The 18,924-nt window shown below is 45.0% G+C and overlaps 1 protein-coding gene and 1 pseudogene across 1 annotated transcript; both read right to left on the bottom strand.

Annotated features, from left to right (window-relative positions):
* Window positions 1–620: 620 nt before the first annotated feature.
* LOC113006031 lies at window positions 621–11,990 on the bottom strand (annotated as a pseudogene).
* Window positions 11,991–15,445: 3,455 nt separating this feature from the next.
* LOC120357381 lies at window positions 15,446–18,062 on the bottom strand. Its single transcript, XM_039447561.1, has 2 exons — window positions 17,916–18,062; window positions 15,446–16,298 (listed from the first exon to the last, which is right to left on the bottom strand). Exons 1-2 carry the CDS (start codon window positions 18,060–18,062, stop codon window positions 15,606–15,608), a joined length of 840 nt encoding a protein of 279 aa, XP_039303495.1. The 3' UTR covers window positions 15,446–15,605.
* Between the last annotated feature and the right edge of the window lie 862 nt (window positions 18,063–18,924).

Here is an 18,924-nt window from a genome sequence, read left to right as displayed (position 1 = left end):
CCTCTTTATACACTTTCCTATCGCCTTTCAGTATTTTTAATTCTTCCATCAATACCTTAATTAAATCTTCTCGCTCCCCTTTTTCCCTCTCTTCCGAGAGCTTGAAAGTCACTCTCTTTCCTCCTTCTTTACCTTCACCTTTACCGACTGTAGTCAGTTTAAGCTGCTTCCCTCCCTTACCGGTTTTCTCGTCCTTACCTAATCCCGCCATTTCCTTGCCTACCATAACCTCCTCTTTCTATCCTCGCCTTAATCTGCCTTTTTCTCCGCCAATTCTCTCCACCTACCTTCTCCTCCAATTCCCCTATCTTCTTACCTCTCTACCTCGCTAATTCTCGCCTCGTTACACCTGTCTCTATCCTAATATACGCTATTTCGCTTCTTATCTCACACCGGCTCACACCACGCATCCGCATACCTTCACTCCGCCTAACCAAGTCCCAGAGAATAAATAAATAAGAAAAGTTGCTAGTTACGAATCCTAGCAGAAGTCTAACGTCTATCCTTGTTTGTTTATTCTCTGTCTTGTTTTATAGAGACAACAGGTGAAAGCGTTTCAGTTCAAGAGCGATTCGAGATTTTGAATAAACTTAAATTAATTAAATATTTACCATTATTGTTCACTGTATTAAAAAAGTGTCCTCGTCTGTTTTTTTCATTTTTTGTACGGATGTGCTCAGTAACGGCTTTTTTTTATTCGATATAAAATGCTCTTTTCGTGGAAGAACCGGCAAAATTTTATCTTTTTGGATACTATTTTCTTTATCCTCGCGAGAAGATAAATCTTCTGAAGAAGAAGATAAAAAAACTTTTTATGCTTTTAAACGCCTCCTTTTTTTCTCGTTCATTTAGTTCATTTGATGATATACCAATATCATCTATATTGGATTATCTTCTGCTCGAGCTAATTTTTCTAACCCTTCTTCATACGTATCTAAATCAAATAAACACAAATAAACTCTCAAAATTGTCAAGACAAAAAAAGCAAAGACTGATGAGCGTGGTAAGCAGTGCGCAGATAATTTTCCAATATATTTATTTTTTTTCTTGTATCAATTTGTATGTGTAGTTCAATGTTTTGTTGTCAGGGGATCTATTATTCTTATGCTAATGTGATATGAAGAGATGTGGAGATTTTCTTATCGCCATTCATTATGGAGACATCTTTTAATTATGAGTATGTTTGCTAAGAATGGTCCGAAAAAGAGCCAAAACGTACAGATATTTAAAATAAATATATTAGAAATTTAATTTGAAAAATTATCTGCTTATCACGCTAACATTCTCATCAACCCTTTGCCTACTTTGTATCTAAATCATTTAAAATAAAATAATAAAATTTCAATATAACATATAACATATAAAAATTTATGTGTTGTATTGTTTATTTACTTGCAATGCCGAAAATTTTTATAATTGGTAACTCCTCCCAATCTGATTTTTCTTTTGGCATTTTTTTTGTCATAATGGCTTTATTTATGCGTAATTTTGTTTTAAAATGGCTAAGCCAGATGCTTGTTGAATTATCTGTATTATACCACGTTGCTGGTATTAATTGCAGCCCATCGTGATATTCTGCATTCTAAATTTATTCATTTCTGTACATATAGTATAATGCAATTGTCAATATAAATTTGTAACGCTGGTGGTTTTCGTGCGGGTGCGGGAGGTGTCGGAACACGGTGGCGGATAAGCTCGCCGGATTGGTCGGGTTCGGTAGAATAATCGCACTCGGTATTTAGCTGACAAACATATGAGATCTTTATTTGAATATAGTATTTACAAGTAGCCTCAATCGCAGATTGGGTCTAACGCCTCGCGACAAGTGGACCCAGCCTTAGCGGGGGCGCGATTGGCTCGTGGTGATCGCGGCGACCAATTGCCGCTGCGCGGTCGGAATCGCGAGCGGTGGTAACGATGAGCGCGCGGTGACGCGTGGGCTAACGAGCGCGCTAGGCGAGAGCCAAGACGGAAGTTCGAAACAAAAATCAATAACCGCGAGAGTACGGCTGAGTCGGTACAGTGTCAAAAGATAACTCTAACTTAGAATGATACATAATCAGAGCGGGAGTACTAGAACTATGAAATTATAAGGATACAAAAGTAACTCTAACTTAAATTAACTCGCGTGGTTTGAAACGGACTCGGTGTCCGGGGAGATCGGGGAGCCGCGGAACGCGGGATCGGAGCGACGGTGACGATTCCGCGTCTCACCCGAGCCGCCTCGTGCAAAATGAGGCGAAGTTCTCGCCAGGACGCGGATGCCCTGACGAGGCTTTAGGTTACACGAGATTCTTCCCTGAGGGAGAGGACGGAAGGGATTGGCTAGGGATACCCAGCCGGCGGACTCGACGAGGATGCTCGTCGTGATCGGTGATTCGCCGAGGATACTCGGCTACGGAGCACGGTGAGGATGCTCGCCGTGATTGGCTGTGTACGGTGTTCGGTAGGACAGGATTAGCCGAGGATACTCGGCTACGGCGAGGATGCTCGCCGTGATTGGTGGTGTACGGTATTCGGTATGACAGGATTAGCCAAGGATACTCGGCTAGCCGGAACGACGAGGATGCTCGTCGAGGGGAGTCAGGATGAGGCGAGTATTCTCGTCCTCTTGGGAGTCGGAGTGCGGTCGAGGATACTCGACCTGTCGGATTCGGCGGACCGGGAAGATCTGATCTCGGCGTTCCCACTGCCGGCTTATATATCCGAACGCACGGTTGGGCGGACCAATCCGTGCGTTCGGTCGGCTGGCCCGGAGTGGGAGCGTTGCCGAACGCCACGGGCGGCGCGCGTGCTGCTGCGTGATCGCAACGACAGGTTAGCCCTGTGCGCGCACGTGGCGTTCTGCCGGTGTTTTGCTCGGGTGGACGGAGCGGAGTGGCAGTGCGCGCGAGGTGGAGGGGCGTTTCGTTACAAATTGTTGTATTTTAAGAAATATTTTTATTATACAGGGTGTTTCAGACCACCCGTACATCCCTTTTCTCTTCGCAGGATTAGGACCAATTAAAAATATGTTCAGACGAAAGTTGTAGGGTTTCAAAAGATCTATTCAATGATCTTATCAGTTTGACCTTGGATGGCGTCGCCAAGGTCAGATCGAAATCACATTAAGTTTTTTAAATGAAACACCCTATTTTTGATTCCAGAATCTAATAGCTGGTGTCAAGACCTTTCCAAAACACTACAAGAAAGTTTATTTTCTTTGACTACTTTCCGAGTTGTGCGGCTTGAAAGTTACACTACCGCCAACACCATGTAAATAACAATATAAAATCACGCGTTACGCAGAAAGCCGTGCAGCCGACACAAAGAAGTAAACACGCGAGCCGGGCCAACAAAAACAGATCATGAAAAATCGTGAAAATTAGCTGTCGCGACCGTAGATAGTCACATACATATGTATGTCATAATATTATGTAATTACATTATTACTTTAACGGTAGCACACGAGCAATAACGAGCGCGGCTTTCTGCGTAACGATGTCTAACTCGTGATTTTATACATATTGTTATTTGCATAGGATGTAGTAGAGATGTATTCACCACAACGCTATTGTGACTCAACTCAACACGAGTGACAATAACTCTCTCAAACTTGTCACCTACGTCTTCAATAACCATCATATCAGTATCAATCGCGCAACAAAAATCCGACCCTCTTTATTAGTCTAGGTTTATTTAGCCATGTCCTATTCCAATGAAGAAGCATATGATATGCTGCTAATTTTAGGTGAGTGTCGAGGTACATTCATTGCAGTGGAAAGATTGTGGCGGGAACGTTATCCTGATCGGACTCCTCACTCGCAAAATGTTTTTTCACGTTTGGCTAAACGAATCAAAATTAAAGGTGTCGTTCAGCCTCAACATAACAAAGGTACACAAATTCGTCGTCCGATTATGGATGAAAGAACAGTGGAAATTCTTGCATCGACAGAATTGAACCCTTATGATTCTTTAAGACGACGAGAACAAGATTCTGGTGTTAGTAAAATCAGTGTTTGGCGCATTCTAAAAAATAACAAATTTCACCCTTACAGAATGTCTGTTCATCAAGCGTTGAATTATAACGATATTAGACAGAGACTTGTATTTTGCAACTTTATAAGACAGCAACCATTTGATTTCCACTTGAAAATTTTATTTTCTGACGAATGTACACTTAAAAGTGATGGATCTGTTAATACTTGGAACTCTCATTATTGGGCACAAAATAATCCTCACTGGTTGAGAGAAGTAGATCATCAAACCATTTGGAAAGTCAATGTTTGGTGTGGAATTATTGGAAGTCAAATCATAGGTCCTGTTTTCTTTGACGAAAATCTAAACGGTGATAGATATTCCGCCTTGATAATGACAGATCTTCCTGTCTTACTAGAAAATATTCCTCTGCAATTGCGCCTGAACATGTGGTTCCAACAAGATGCATGTCCGTCTCATACATCGAGAGTTGCTCGTGCGGCATTAAATACTATGTTCCCCGACAAGTGGATAGGCAAATACGGTCCAATCAATTATCCACCCCGATCACCAGATCTCACCGTCCTTGATTATTATTTCTGGGGAAGGATAAAAAACTTGGTCTATCATGAACGTCCGACTACGAGGGATAATATGATTCGTAGAATAAGTGAAGCAATTCGATCCTTACGTGCCGAGGAAATTCTTCGAGCAATCAATGATTTTCAAAATAGAGTTGATGCTTGCATCGCAGAGAATGGTGCTCACTTTGAACATTTAGTCGCTTAACAAAACATACACTCATTCATTCCCGAACGTGAGAGGCAAGGGGACTCACGTGAATCAAACACCCCAAACGTGAGAGGCAAGGGGACTCACGTGAATCAAGCACCCCAAACGTGAGAAGCAAGGGGACTCACGTGAATCAAGCACCCCAAACGTGAGAGGCAAGGGGACTCACGTGAATCAAGCACCCCAAACGTGAGAGGCAAGGGGACTCACGTGAATCAAGCACCCCAAACGTGAGAGGCAAGGAGACTCACGTGAATCAAGCACCCCAAACGTGAGAGGCAAGGGGACTCACGTGAATCAAGCACCCCAAACGTGAGAGGCAAGGGGACTCACGTGAATCAAGCACCCCAAACGTGAGAGGCAAGGGGACTCACGTGAATCAAGCACCCCAAACGTGAGAGGCAACGGGACTCACGTGAATCAAGCACCCCAAACGTGAGAGGCAAGGGGACTCACGTGAATCAAGCACCCCAAACGTGAGAGGCAAGGGGACTCACGTGAATCAAGTACCCCAATGGGATGAAATTCTCGTCATGTCCACGTCGTTCATTCTGGATAATGCTAAGCACGGGAAAATGCATACAGTCAATCTGGACATGATTGATCATCAAACATAATCAATCCAGTTAATAAACAAAAGCAGAGTACATAAAACTTTGACTCCCCTTTTCCTCCCCCATACACATACGCATGCACGTATGCACACACCCACACACAAGATTAAATCCGACTAAGTAACCACCACATGGTACATCTTGAGTAATGCTGATGCTGGCGGTAGTGTAACTTTCAAGCCGCACAACTCGGAAAGTAGTCAACGAAAATAAACATTCTTATAGTGTTTTGGAAAGGTCTTGACACCAGCTATTAGATTCTGGAATCAAAAATAGGGTGTTCCATTTAAAAAACTTAATGTGATTTCGATCTGACCTTGGCGACGCCATCCAAGGTCAAACTGATAAGATCATTGAATAGATCTTTTGAAACCCTACAACTTTCGTCTGAACATATTTTTGATTGGTCCTAATCCTGCGAAGAGAAAAGGGGTGTACGGGTGGTCTGAAACACCCTGTATAATATGCGAAGTTACATGTTTACATATGGTTAAGAGGAAATATTGCAAATATATCTCGATCATTGCCATAAGGAATTCTTTATGTTTTGCATAATAAATCAGTAATTGGCCAAAAGAAAATGTTATCATGATCTATTTTCATCATTTTAATACCAAAATTACTGGAGTTACATGGTAATGCATAGACGTCTTTTATATATTGTAACAACCCGTTTTTCTTGATTAGATATTGCGCACGGACGTAGCTCGTCGGGAATTCCAGGGCACGATCAGGGTTAAGAGAGAAGTAGACTCGTGATTGTGACGTGTACGATATGTACAGGTTTTATTTTAATAGGCACACGGACGAAATACAAGTGTCTTAATACTACTATTTACAAAGGTTACGCGAACGTCACCGCTGATACGTCGTCGGCCGTATCGCGCGGGGGGTGACGGTTACTTCGGTAGCGGAGGTTGCGAATACCGGTGGGCACTGGCTCCGGCGCGCGGATCGTCGTCGGCGCGGTTGCCGCTATTCGCGCGGCAGGTGCGTTGTTTACGTTGTCGGCGTCTTTTCGGCGCGTCGGGCAGCCTCGTGTTTTTTGGCCTTGCGAGGTCGCGTGCACGGTTTTCGCGGTCGGCAGAGCAGTAGCGGTGCGCGGGGCGGTGCTTTGCTGAGCGTCCCTTTAAATTTGCGGCTTGTATACCGCGGTATCGCTCGTAGGCCGGATGCGACGGCTACGTCGAGTACGCTCGACGGAGGCAAAGACGCTTTACCCCGTTTGTTCTGTAGCCGCCGCGGTAGGATCGGATCGATTTCGAGGAAAGCCGGTCGGGCAAGTACGCTTGCCTGAGCCCAAGACGCTTGAGCCCTAGCTTCGGCGAGGAGAGACAGGTGCGAGAGCGGTAGTCGCCGAGAACGCTCGGCAGAGGCCAAGACACTTGACCCCAGGGCTACCTTGGGAGACTTCTTCGGAGACCAGTCGGCGGAATAGCGGTTCCGAACAGTCGGCGGAGAAGAAGCGCAGCATCTCGCTGCTCCGGCGCTTTTATACCCGCATCTCGAGACGTCGGGAACGCTCGGTGGCGGTTCGGTTCGTGTCGGAGCCAGCGTCCCCGCCGCTCGAGATCGGTTGCGTGGTGGGCGGACGGAGGCGAGCGAGCACGTCGCTAGCGCGTGCCGGTTTGGGCCGGGCGCGTGCGCGGCGCGATCATCGTGACGCGCGGATGCCTCGCTGCTCGCATTGGCGCGTTTGGAGTCGTTTATCGGCGCGTAGCGCCTCGTTTGACGCTCGGCGGATGTTCGGCCGGCGTCTTGCGGACGATGACCGGTCCGTCGGGGGGTCGCGCGGAGGCGATTTGTTACAATATTTCAGTTTTTTCCAATAAGAAAAATATCTTTATTCCTTGTTTTTTCTATGTTCAGAATTAAAACACATGTACCGTTTTTTAATAGACAACAATTATTATTACAACCTTTGCAATTTATACTAAATTTTCCATTAGATAACATTAGATATTGCAACTGAACATCCAAATAATCAGGTATTGGACCGTTATTTACATGATGTTTTATTATTGGTATCATTTTTTGAATATAAAACATTAAAATTATAAATCTCATGATACCTTTTAATTAATTGTTGTAATAGTTTTGCACTTTTACGTAATCATTTTTTTTATATATAACATATAATTTTCGAACCGAAAAGCACTGAAGTTATCTAGTGGGCCAAATATTTTTACGTCAGAACATATATGTAGAAGATTATGTACATTATGCGATACATATTGTGTATGGCCAGGGTGATGAATTGTCGTCACGCTGTGGTTTCGTATGTGAGGTCTTTATTGCGATGCTTCTTTGCAATCCACGACAACGCCTTGGAGCCGTAGCCCTGAGTCGTGCGGAATGCGATACACTGAATTTTGTTGATATTTTTATACGCTGAGTCGAGTTATCACACAATTAATAATTCGTATTGCTATGTACGGAATGATGATAATACGTATTGCAATGTACGGAATGATGATCTTGTCTCCAACGTGAGAAATCGATTGATCGCTGGATTGTTCGAGCAGCCGAATATATACTCTTCCGTGGTTCATGTCTCCCCACCACTTGGTCATCCACGAATAGCGAGCGGCGGGTCCCTCCGCGAGTCCCAATGGCGGGATGGTAGGGCGTCGATGCGCGCGTGTGTGTGTGAACGCAAGAGTGTATGTGTCCGTGCGTGAGCTGGACTTGTTCGATCATGTACGAACTCGTGCCGTGCACAGCCTTACGCGTATAGAACTTATGCAACGAACCATATTGTTGGCCATATAATATTTGAAATGACTTAACAAAGTGATCTAATAAAGCTTCAGTAAAATTTATATATTCTTTTTGGCATAAATTTTGACGTGTAAGAATTGTTATAGCTACATGTAACGTTAGGAAATGAATATATATATGTGGATTTTAATATATGCCTTAATACGATAGGATCTGTATATAATAAGAAATTTCTAAATTCTACAGCTTTCCAGTGCTTAATTTCTCTTGGCGAACTGGATCTTCTAATGAAATCACTTGGTGTAGTATTTCTAAATAACATTATCATATGTAATACTTTATTAATGGATTTTGTATTTAACCGTACAGAAAACGGATCTTTCATCCATTGAATTATCATTTTTTTAACAACCCCTAAACATATTAGATGCATGTAATCTAACGATGTATTAATTAAGGGTACAAATTCAGGAATATTATTTAAAATAGAATAATTAGTCTGAAAATCTTTATATGCATTAACGATAAATAATTCATCTTTCCTTAAAGGATAAGTTCTTTGAGATGGAAAACAAATTTTACTATTGATATATTTTCCTTTAATTATGCATTTAGTGCAACTATAATACCCGGTGTGACCTTTCATACATAAAGCAAAAGATTTTGCAGGTGCATCGCATATTAAAGCAAATAATTTGATTTTGATTATCTTTCCGGCATGAATATAACCATTATTAATAAAATTAATTAATATACTATGTGTCGCTCGTGTATTCATACACTTAAGTGTGAAAAACAGGCCAATGACGAGCAGTAATTTTAGTTGTTAAAAATTAAATTACATATATTATCTCAATTAACATTCGAAATAAATAACGCGGGACTAGTTTCTGCCTTACTAAGGCCTTCTTCAGCTGCTATATACAACATATACTGATGTTGACAAGTTAATTACATATTAATTCAAATATTACATAAGTTAATTAAATGTTCTAAATTTCAGAGTCAAAGTTTATACATAAAACCGCATTTCACATCCTGTGTTGTTATCTTGTGTTATTACTACGTATTTGGTTCCATTATTCGTGGAGATCTTTATTTAAAATTAATTAAGTCGTTGACTACAGATTGCAAAAAAATATTAGGATCAGTAGAATTTTGGTATCCAAAATAAGCACCAATAAGGTATATACTGCCGTATTTACCGTACATTAGAACATAAAATTGTTTATAAAGTTGCTTGCGATGATTTCGCTAGTGGAAGACCATCTATATTTTTAATTAAATTAATATATGAATCATTATTTTTTGACAACATCTTTTCAATAATATCTTGAAAACTCGAATGAAAATATTCTCCTTCACATATTCTCGAAATATTAGCTTGTCTTGGAGTTTGTAGTAATGTTCGTACATCTGTAGGTACTTTACATGGTGTATATCGATTTAAAATACGTAACAAGTCATTGCATGCGTAATATTATAAGATATTGCCCATGTAGCTGAAGCATCTTTTAGTACGTCCTCATCATTAATACTATTATTATTTGTTTCGTTAGTAATATCGTTATGATCTCCTGAAAATGTAGTTTTGATAAATATTCTTTCAGTATCATGTAAATTCAAAATATTTACTTCTACAGAAGTATCATGTAAATTAGAAATATTAACTTTTGAATTTAAATTTAAAATATTTTTAGAAGAAACTTTTACATTAGAGCAACGGGAAATATGTTTAGAATAACCTGCAATATCAATATCGGTATTATTTGCAATAATTCGTCTATCATGGCATTTAGAAACCAATTTTTTTTTACTTGCGTTATACATATTTCTCGTAATAATTGTACAAATACCACGTTGCAAAAAAAGTATATTAAAATAATAAAAAAAGTATCTTTAAAATATGCATAGTAAATTAATTGTTTCCAATATATGCATTTTTCTACTTTTTACATTAAGTTTTCTACACAATTACATGTACACTTGGGCCGTGTTTGAATAGACACTGTCAAAAAATATTAAAAATTTATTTGATGTTACGTATACTATACATTTTCAGCACTGACACACAATATATATCCGAACACAGTCTAAGAAGCAAAACAGTTAATAACTTTAATTATTAGTCTACTACTGACTAATTTGTACAATAACTGCTCAAAAACAAAAGACATACGTACCTAATCAATAAGTAAATTTGTCAATTGTGTAGATAATTTGGAGTGTCGCTTTTATGTGTATATTATGTGTATTTTAACCATACACATGCATAGATGTGGATGCCTTATTATTTCAACTAATCAAATGGTAAAAATAGATGTAATTTATAAAAATTTTTATTGACTAATCTGAAATGGTAAAGCACCTATGAGTGTACATAAAAATGTTACTAATCTAACCTCAAACATTTTGCAATTTCTTAAAAGAAATAATTAAAAAGAATAATAATTTTTATACTTACGTACTTCTTTATGTTTCTTCTCTCATGCAATTTATATCAAAATTTATATCGACTGATCTGAAATAGTAAAACATTTATGACAAGTGTACATGGGAATTATAAGAATAACTAGAAATTACGAAGTGCATACGAGTAAGTTGAAAACTAGATTGGAGAAAATAAAATTTATATCGTTCTACAACATACGTTTGCTTAAATGTGTGTAGTTAGAGTGATATAAATTTTACTTAACCTAACATAACCTTCAAACACTTAATTTGTATTTCCTTAAAAGAAGTAATTAAAAAGAATAATAACTATATGTATGTACTTTTCTATGTTTCTTCTCTCAATCTTTTCACAATTGTATTCTAGAATTTTTAAAGTACATACGTATGTAAGTATATTATCTATAAGCACATGTGAGAACACCAGAGAACAAGCGAGAACAATGCGAGAAGGCACGATAACACAGTTTGCCTAATAGATCTTCCTGCGCATGCGTGATGACATTCGCTACTCGCAATCATGGAGAAACATAGTTATCTTTTACTTTTGTATTAGAAATATGATTTTTTAGTTTATGCGTGTAAGATTAAAAATTATAGAAGTAATTCTTATTAAATGACCATGCATTTATAATACGATAGAATAGGACATTATATTTTTTATAATATTTTTTTAAATAATGCTGCAATATTGCTGAAGTAATATTGCTAATAAAAATATCTTTACAATGTTTCTGCAACATAGCAACATTGCAACATTGCAACATTGCAGCAATGTTGCTGTAAGTTTTTGTGCTGTTACGGGGTGTATTTTTTCATGCATAACCTATGTGATCGAGAGTCGACCTTTCTCCTTTTCAACTTGAGATCTTGAAACAAGTTCATGTTTTCTATCTTATACGAGCTATTCATAATTCCGACATGCGATGCGAAGCAGCGAAGTTTTCAACGTTGACTCCGTGGTTGCTTACCGTTGTCTGATGTCTCCCAGGTCGTCGATGTCCTCCTCCTCCTCTTTTATTTCTGCTTGTTATTTTTTTATGGCACTCACAAAAACACTATACTTAGCAATAATTACCTCGACGATCACGCGACATCCTGGATGACACTCCAGTGTATGACGCGCAATTCATTACACTGCGACAACGGAAAGTCAACGCAAAACGACGCAAGCGTTATCCACATTCACCGTCACCCGTGACGCCGTCGAAGAAGTCAACGCGGCAGACAACGAATTTCGAGCACCAGGGGATTACGCGATCATTTTCACGCCGCGCCGCGCGGCGCAACATAACCTTTGAAACGCTTGGCCGTAGTCGTTAATGACACACAACACACACGTGTCTCCGGATGATTATATTATTACATCCGCATTTCGCATGTACATTTACATGCGAGCACCATTACGCCGAGGAGAATCCCCATAGCAGAAAAGAAACCCATATCTAGGGTCATTACAGCATAAATGTCTGGATGGGGATTCTGGACAGTGCCGTCATCGGGCCGCATTTTTTTAGAGAAGATGAAAATGTTACGGTGGAAACTTACGCGGCATTGTTAACAGATACTCTGCCAAATTTATTAAATAATGTTCCGCGGGAACAATTAAATGTTCCGCAGGATGAAATTATCCTGCAACAAGACGGCCTTCCAGCGCACTTTTGGCAAGAGGAGTGCTGAATCAAGTGTATTCAAGTAGATGGATAGGAATCCACAGCGCTTTTCACGAGTGACCACCGCGATCACCTGATCTCACCCTCATGGACTACTTTGCGTGAGGCTATATACGAGATCAGGTGTATCAGACGTTACCCTGCACTCGTAAAGAACTAATGAACAAAATTAGAGCGGCCACTCGTAACATCATGCCAGTGATATTGAATAACGTGCGGCAAAGCTTCATGCGAAGAGTTGCTTTATGTCCTGAAGAAAATGGTAGCTACTTCGAACATATATTATAAAAGTTAAGTTTTAAATAAATAGTTTTTATAAAAATTTTAAAAGAGTGTTCGACTGAAATACTTCCCCCAAAAGGTATATTGTGCGAATATTATATAATAATAGCATCACAAATTAACAAAAAATTTGAATAATTGCACTAAAATGATACATTTGAACAAAGCAGTTTTGTCGAAATAAAATCTCTAAATAATATTTGTCAAAAATTATATGAATCTAAATTTGAGATATAAATATTTTACAATTTGGGGCACGGGTTGGGGCGAAATCTGGTGTCGGTTGCGGATCTTTTGCGGATTTGTGCCTCGCGTTTCCCAATGTTTTGTTTAGGAGAATTTTACCGGGTTTGGAGTGCGGTGCAACCAAATTATTCCGAGGGGGTGCAGGAGCTCCTTATCTAATCGATTGTCATTTAGATCCGACATGGAAGGTTATTCGTTATTTAAAGTCTCCACCTCCATCGGTGAAGACAGAGGGCTAAGGCGCGGAGGCGAAAACATCGATGGGTTAAACTCTCCCGATGCGTGTAATTCTCGTATTATTCTCCTAAAGAATCGCTTGCGACCACCGGCGTACACGCAATACGCCTTCTTTCGACCCATGTTTTCTTTAAAGACAGCGTAATGACTAATATGAGCGATTGCCACGAGGAAATATGAATGTATAAATGTATGTGCTAGTTATGGCTTGCCGGTTTTTCCAAAAGAAAAAATAAATTTAAGTGATAGAGAGAGAGTGAGAGTGAGAGAAAGAGAGAAAGCAACATTTATTTAGCGCTCTGGAACAGGTCCCCTTAAACGCTCAGACAATTTTACAAAAAAACAAGAAAAAGAATACAGATATAATTATCAAGGCCACGCAGTTATAATGCAATTAAAATGTGTTTGCGTGCATGTGCCTGCGGCTGAGCATGCACGTGTATGTGTGTGAATTCGCATACAATTTCAATAGGCAAGTAAGTAGGCATGCACATGCACACACAAGCAAACATATAAACAATTTAGAAACTATGCACATTAACAAAGCAGGCAAGGTATCAATCACCATTCTGTCTCAAGAGTAGGTGCGCAAAAGCATTTGTTTAAACCCTGTTATTGAGTCCACATTGAGAATAGCAAACGGAATGTTATTCCACAATTCCGCTGCAACAGAACAGAAGGATTTTTTGTAGATTTCTGTACGGCACAGCGGTAGAGAGAGCAGATTCTCAGATGCTCTTGTAACTCTGGTCGATTTCTCAGTTGCGAGCACGAACATTAAGAACAAATAATCCGGTCTCTGGGTCTTCTGCCTTCTAATATCCGGCTTCAGCCACCGAAGTGCCCGATAATGAGGTGTAACACGGTCATCCCACCTTATGTCATTGATAAATCTCAGACTAGCATTCATGGCCTTGTACAACCTAAGATTTTGCTCTACCGTGATGTTCGTAACCGCCGTGCAGCAGTAATCAAAATGCGGAAAAATCAAGGCCTTCACAAGTCTAGATCTCAGTGTCTCTGGCAAAAAGTGTTTGCTCAGCCTCAGCTGATACAAGACTGATCTGACTTTCCTCGTTACACTTGCTATTTGTCTATCCCACGATAGATTGTTAGCAATTGTCACTCCTAGATACTTAATGTGTGTCAAAAATTCAATTGCAGCAGCACCAACTGACAAGTTCGGCAACAACGTTATATCAATAGCATTAATATAGCGAGTCGAACCAAACATGATGGTTTGCGTCTTGGCTGCGTTGAGGATGAGCTTGTTGGAAGCCGCCCATGCCACTATGTCCTCATTTATCCTGGAGATGATCTCAACCAAGTCACAAGGCTCGCAGTGCAGATATATTTGCAGGTCGTCAGCATAAAAATTATATTTACAATATTTTAGAGCATTCTTGAAATCCGCTAGATAGAGAGTAAAGAGTAACGGTCCCAGCACTGAACCCGGAGAATCGCCCACCCCAACCGCTGCTTCCCTGGAAGAAACCCCTGTCACAGACCATCTGCGCTCTTCCATTCAAATACGATGCCACCCAACCAAGAGCAGGGCGTGCCTTGTTGAAAAACACAGACTCTTTAATTTGTTAAAGAGAATATGATGCTGGACCCTATCAAACGCTTTTGAGAAATCAAAAAAGACTGAGACCGTAACCCTCCTTCGATCCGCTGCATATCTAATGTCACACAGCGTACGTAACAGACACGCCTGTGTAAAGAAGTCCTTCCTATAAGCAGCCTGATACTTATCAAGAAGATTTGAAGTCTCTAGATATGAGCAAATTTGCTTACCCACCAACCTTTCCAGTGCCTTTGAAAGAGAAAGAAGAATGGAAATTAGCCTGTAGTGCTTCACCAAGGTTGGATTCCTGATCTTCGGAATCGGACACACCCGAGCTGTCTTCCATTGCGCAGGAAATGCTCCCTGCATTAGGGAGAAGTTAAAGATATGCTCAATAATCGGCGTGATATACGGAAGCACCAACTTGATCAGTTTAGGAGCTATTTCGTCAGTGCCCATGGCACTCGATTTGATCCTTGACACTACGGTAAAGATGTCCGATGAAGTAACATACTTCCAATATAAGTCATCCTCATTAACCTTTTTTTTTTTTTGTTCACGGAGGGGAAATACGTTACCGCATACCCCAGGCCCCGGGGGAAGCCTGGCGGTTATGTGGGGCTCTCCCCCGCCGTCAACGTGACGGTGAGGGCATACCCACTAAAACCCCTCCGGGTGTCCAACTTTGGTCCTTGACTGGTGGGCTCCGGGAACGCGTGCAGCATACTTCCGGAGCCCCCCGGACCAAGTCGGCCGAGGCCGACTCAGCACGCCAAGGATACCCTGTTGAGGGTCCTCCGGCAGGGCCGTGAGGCCAAGCCGGCTTCAGGTCGGGGGAGAGGGACACCAGTCCTCCCCCGCCTCTTCCCCATGGTGTTGCGGGGGCAAAGCCCGGGGATCCGGCCCCCGCCGAATTTCCCGGGCCCCATCGCGCCTCTTGAGGAGGCGCGGGCACCTTCTACTACGTGGTGGAGAGGGGGTTAATCCTTCTTCCACCACCCCGGCGATGCACTGGGGGGGAGCGGTGGCGCATTGTGTCACGCATTAATCGCTCCCCCCGGACCGTCAGGTCGGGTCTGCCTCGCCGGGCTCACTGTTGCGGGGAACCCTCCTCCCGCGGCTGCGCGTCCCGAAAGCGGGGCCGACAGCCGCTGGAGAGGAGGGTTGCCCCCTCTCTGCATTGCTGCAGCGGTTTTCATCCTCCCTCTCCTCCACGATAGTGGGGAGGGAGGAGGAAACCGCCACGGCTTTTCTGCCCCTCCGCCTCCGTACAGCAGGGCCACTAGAGCCCGGAGGACGGGGGGCAGTTCTTCTTCGTCTGGGCGGCCGGGGCGGGAGCCAAGTTGGGTCATGGTCCTCGTCCCTGCCGTCCCTGCCACTATTTGCGTTGCCGGGGGGCATTCGTCCCCCCGGCCGCCTCTCTCTCACCTTCTCGGCCTCCTCCTTCTGCAGCATTACTTGTTCGCAGAAGGAGGAGACCGCTTTCCAGGCACTCTCCCTGCCGACCATTTGGCTAATGATGGCCGGCAGGGAGAGGTCATTACCTATTTCCGCCCTTAGGACTCCGCGCAGCTCTTCCCACGCTGGGCAGTCTACCAGCGTGTGCTGCGCGGAGTCCCGGGCGGCACCACAGTGATGGCACCGTGTCGTTGGTTCCTTCTTAATCCTGCACAGGTACTCACCGAAGCAACCATGCCCGGTGAGCACCTGTGTCGTCCTGTAGGACAGGCCGCCAAACGGGCGGCCCACCCATTCGTCCAGGTGCGGTAGGACGGCCTCCAGGATCTGAAACCGGCCGCCGGCGGGTTTTCGATGAGGTTTCTCTTCCACGCTCTCATCACCCGCCGACGGGCCCTCTCGCTCAGCAACGCGGCGACCCTGGGGGTTACCACTTCCCCCTTGAGGCGGACGGCCTTCGCCCTGGCATAACTCCATGCCTGGGCGTCGGCCGTGTACTCCGCCGGGGGGAACCCCGCCAGGGCCATAATTGCCGCGTTGGGAGCGGTGCTAAACGCGCGCGTTATCCTACGCGCCAGCCGCCGCTGCACATCGTGCAGAACCTTCTTGATGCGGCGGCTGGCCAGCGCCTCGCGGAACCATACCGGGGCTCCATAGAGAACCCCGGACATGACCGCGAGGGCGTACGCGCGTCTAGCACCCACCTTCGGACCCCGGAGGTTGGGCATTAACCCGTTTAGGGCGTCAACCCTCTTGTCCAACCGCTGGGCCAGCTTGTCAAAGTGACTAGTAAAGGCCCAGCGACCGTCCAGGTGCAACCCTAGGTACTTAAGGGTTGCACACCCACCTGAACGCGGGTGTTGTCCACCAGGACGAAGGCCTGGGGCGGTACCCAGGAGGAGCCATCGTGAAAAAAGATGGCTTCCGACTTCTCCGGGGCCACCCTCAGGCCCAGACCTTTAATAGCACCAACGACACAGGCCACAGCCCAGTTGCCCGTGGCAACCGCTCTTCCCCAAGAGGTCCCCCCAGCTACTATGAACGTGTCGTCGGCATAGCCGCGCGGAGCACTTTGTCGTATGTGGCGTTCCACAGCAGGGGGCCCAACACGGACCCCTGCGGAACGCCACACGACAGGTCCCTCCGCTGCTGAAGTCCGGATTTATCGCGGAACTCCAGCACCCTGTCCCGGAAATAGTCCCGAACGATGGCGGCGAGGTAGGGCGGCAGGCGAAAGTGTTCGCACAGCGCCGCCACTACCTCGTCCCATGGTAGACTATTAAAGGCGTTGGCGATATCCAGGGATATCGCCAACGCCACCATCCCGTCCCCCGTTATGGATTCCGAGAGGGATCGGACCTGACGTATAGCGTCGATGGTCGACCGTGCCTCTCGGAACCCATATTGCTCGGGGGACAGTTCGGGACCGTTCCGGGCCATATGCTGGATGATGCGATTGGCAATGATACGCTCAAAGATCTTGCCCGCAGCATACAGCGTATCATCCAGCATACAGAGGGGCCTGTACGCGGAGGGACTCTCCGCGGGTTTGCCCTCCTTTCTAAGGAAGACAAGCCGGGCCCTCTTCCACCTCCTGGGGAAAGTTCCTTCACGGAGGCACTTCGTGTATGTAGCACGAAGCGCCTCCCCGACGTACGGTGACGCCCGGGCCCAGACCTTGGCATAAATGCCGTCCGGCCCGGGCGCCTTCGCCTTCCTACCCTGAATGCGGGCGAAGGCCGCGACCATTTCGTGCCTGGACACCTCCAGTTCCTCGGACCATCCTGGGGGAGGGCCGGACTTGTCCGGGATGTCCCTCCCCCGGGTGGGGAACAATGTGTTCACCACCCTACCGAGGAACTGGGGGTCCAGCGTCTCCGAGACTAGAGGCGCCCATGGGCGGAGCCTTTTCAGCACTATTCGGTAAGGCCTGCCCCATGGTTCGCGATCTAGCTCGGAGAGCATATCCTCCCAGGTCACGGCCTTCGCCCGGGCTATGGCAGTCCTCAGGGCCTTTCTGGCATCCCTGAGGACCGCCGTGGTATTTGTCAGCTCCTCCTCCATGCCTCGCCGCTTGGCGCGCGTGTGCGCCCGCCTGGCGGCCACGGTAGCTCGCCTGAGTTCTGCGAGCTTCGCGGACCACCAGTAGGCGGCGCGGCGCGCCATCGGTCTGCTGCGGGGCATGGAGGCGTCGCAAGCTCGCGACATCACCTCGCATAAGCGCTCCGCCTCCTCCTCGGCCTCGAGGTCAGCTCCTCCTACTTCTGTCCAAGTGGATGCCAGGAGGCTGACCTCGAGGGCTTCGGGGTCGAGTTTTTTCAAGACCCATCGACGTCCATCACGTTTGCGGCGGCGTAACTCACGCACCTCCGCGGGGGGGGGGACCAGCTCCATGGAGATAAGTCTGTGGTCCGACAGTTCTCCTAAGGAGCCGGTCTCCACTTGCCATCCTTTAACCCTATTAAGGGCGTTGGGGGAAGCCCACGTTATATCAACAATGGACTCCCCCCCGGCCCCCACGTAGGTGCTGACCCGGCCCCTGTTTAGGAGGACCAGGCCGAGCCCCGCGGCAAATTCTAGGGCGAGGCGGCCACTAAGGTCTGTGCGAGGGGAGTCCCAAGCCACAGCGTGGGCATTGAGGTCTCCCCCCATGACGACCGGCCTAGGAGAGCGAGCTATGATCTCGCTCCCCATGGCATCTAGGGCCGCCTCGTACTCCCCCCTCTTCAATCTAGGGGGGAAGTAACATCCCATGACGTCGATAGGTCCGTACTCGACCATGACGAAGCCCTCTCCAGCCGATATCGGGATCATCGGCGGAGCGCTCGGCACGTTATGGCTGGCCATCGCCACCCTCCCCGTGGGATCCCCAATCCAATTGGGGTTGTTCTCGGGGATCCTGTAGGGGTCGGCGACGATGGCCAGC

This window comes from Solenopsis invicta, chromosome 3, assembly GCF_016802725.1.
Source record: "Solenopsis invicta isolate M01_SB chromosome 3, UNIL_Sinv_3.0, whole genome shotgun sequence".
In the NCBI taxonomy this organism is placed as follows: Eukaryota; Metazoa; Arthropoda; class Insecta; order Hymenoptera; family Formicidae; genus Solenopsis; species Solenopsis invicta.
This window is presented reverse-complemented; position numbering and strand designations above follow the sequence as displayed.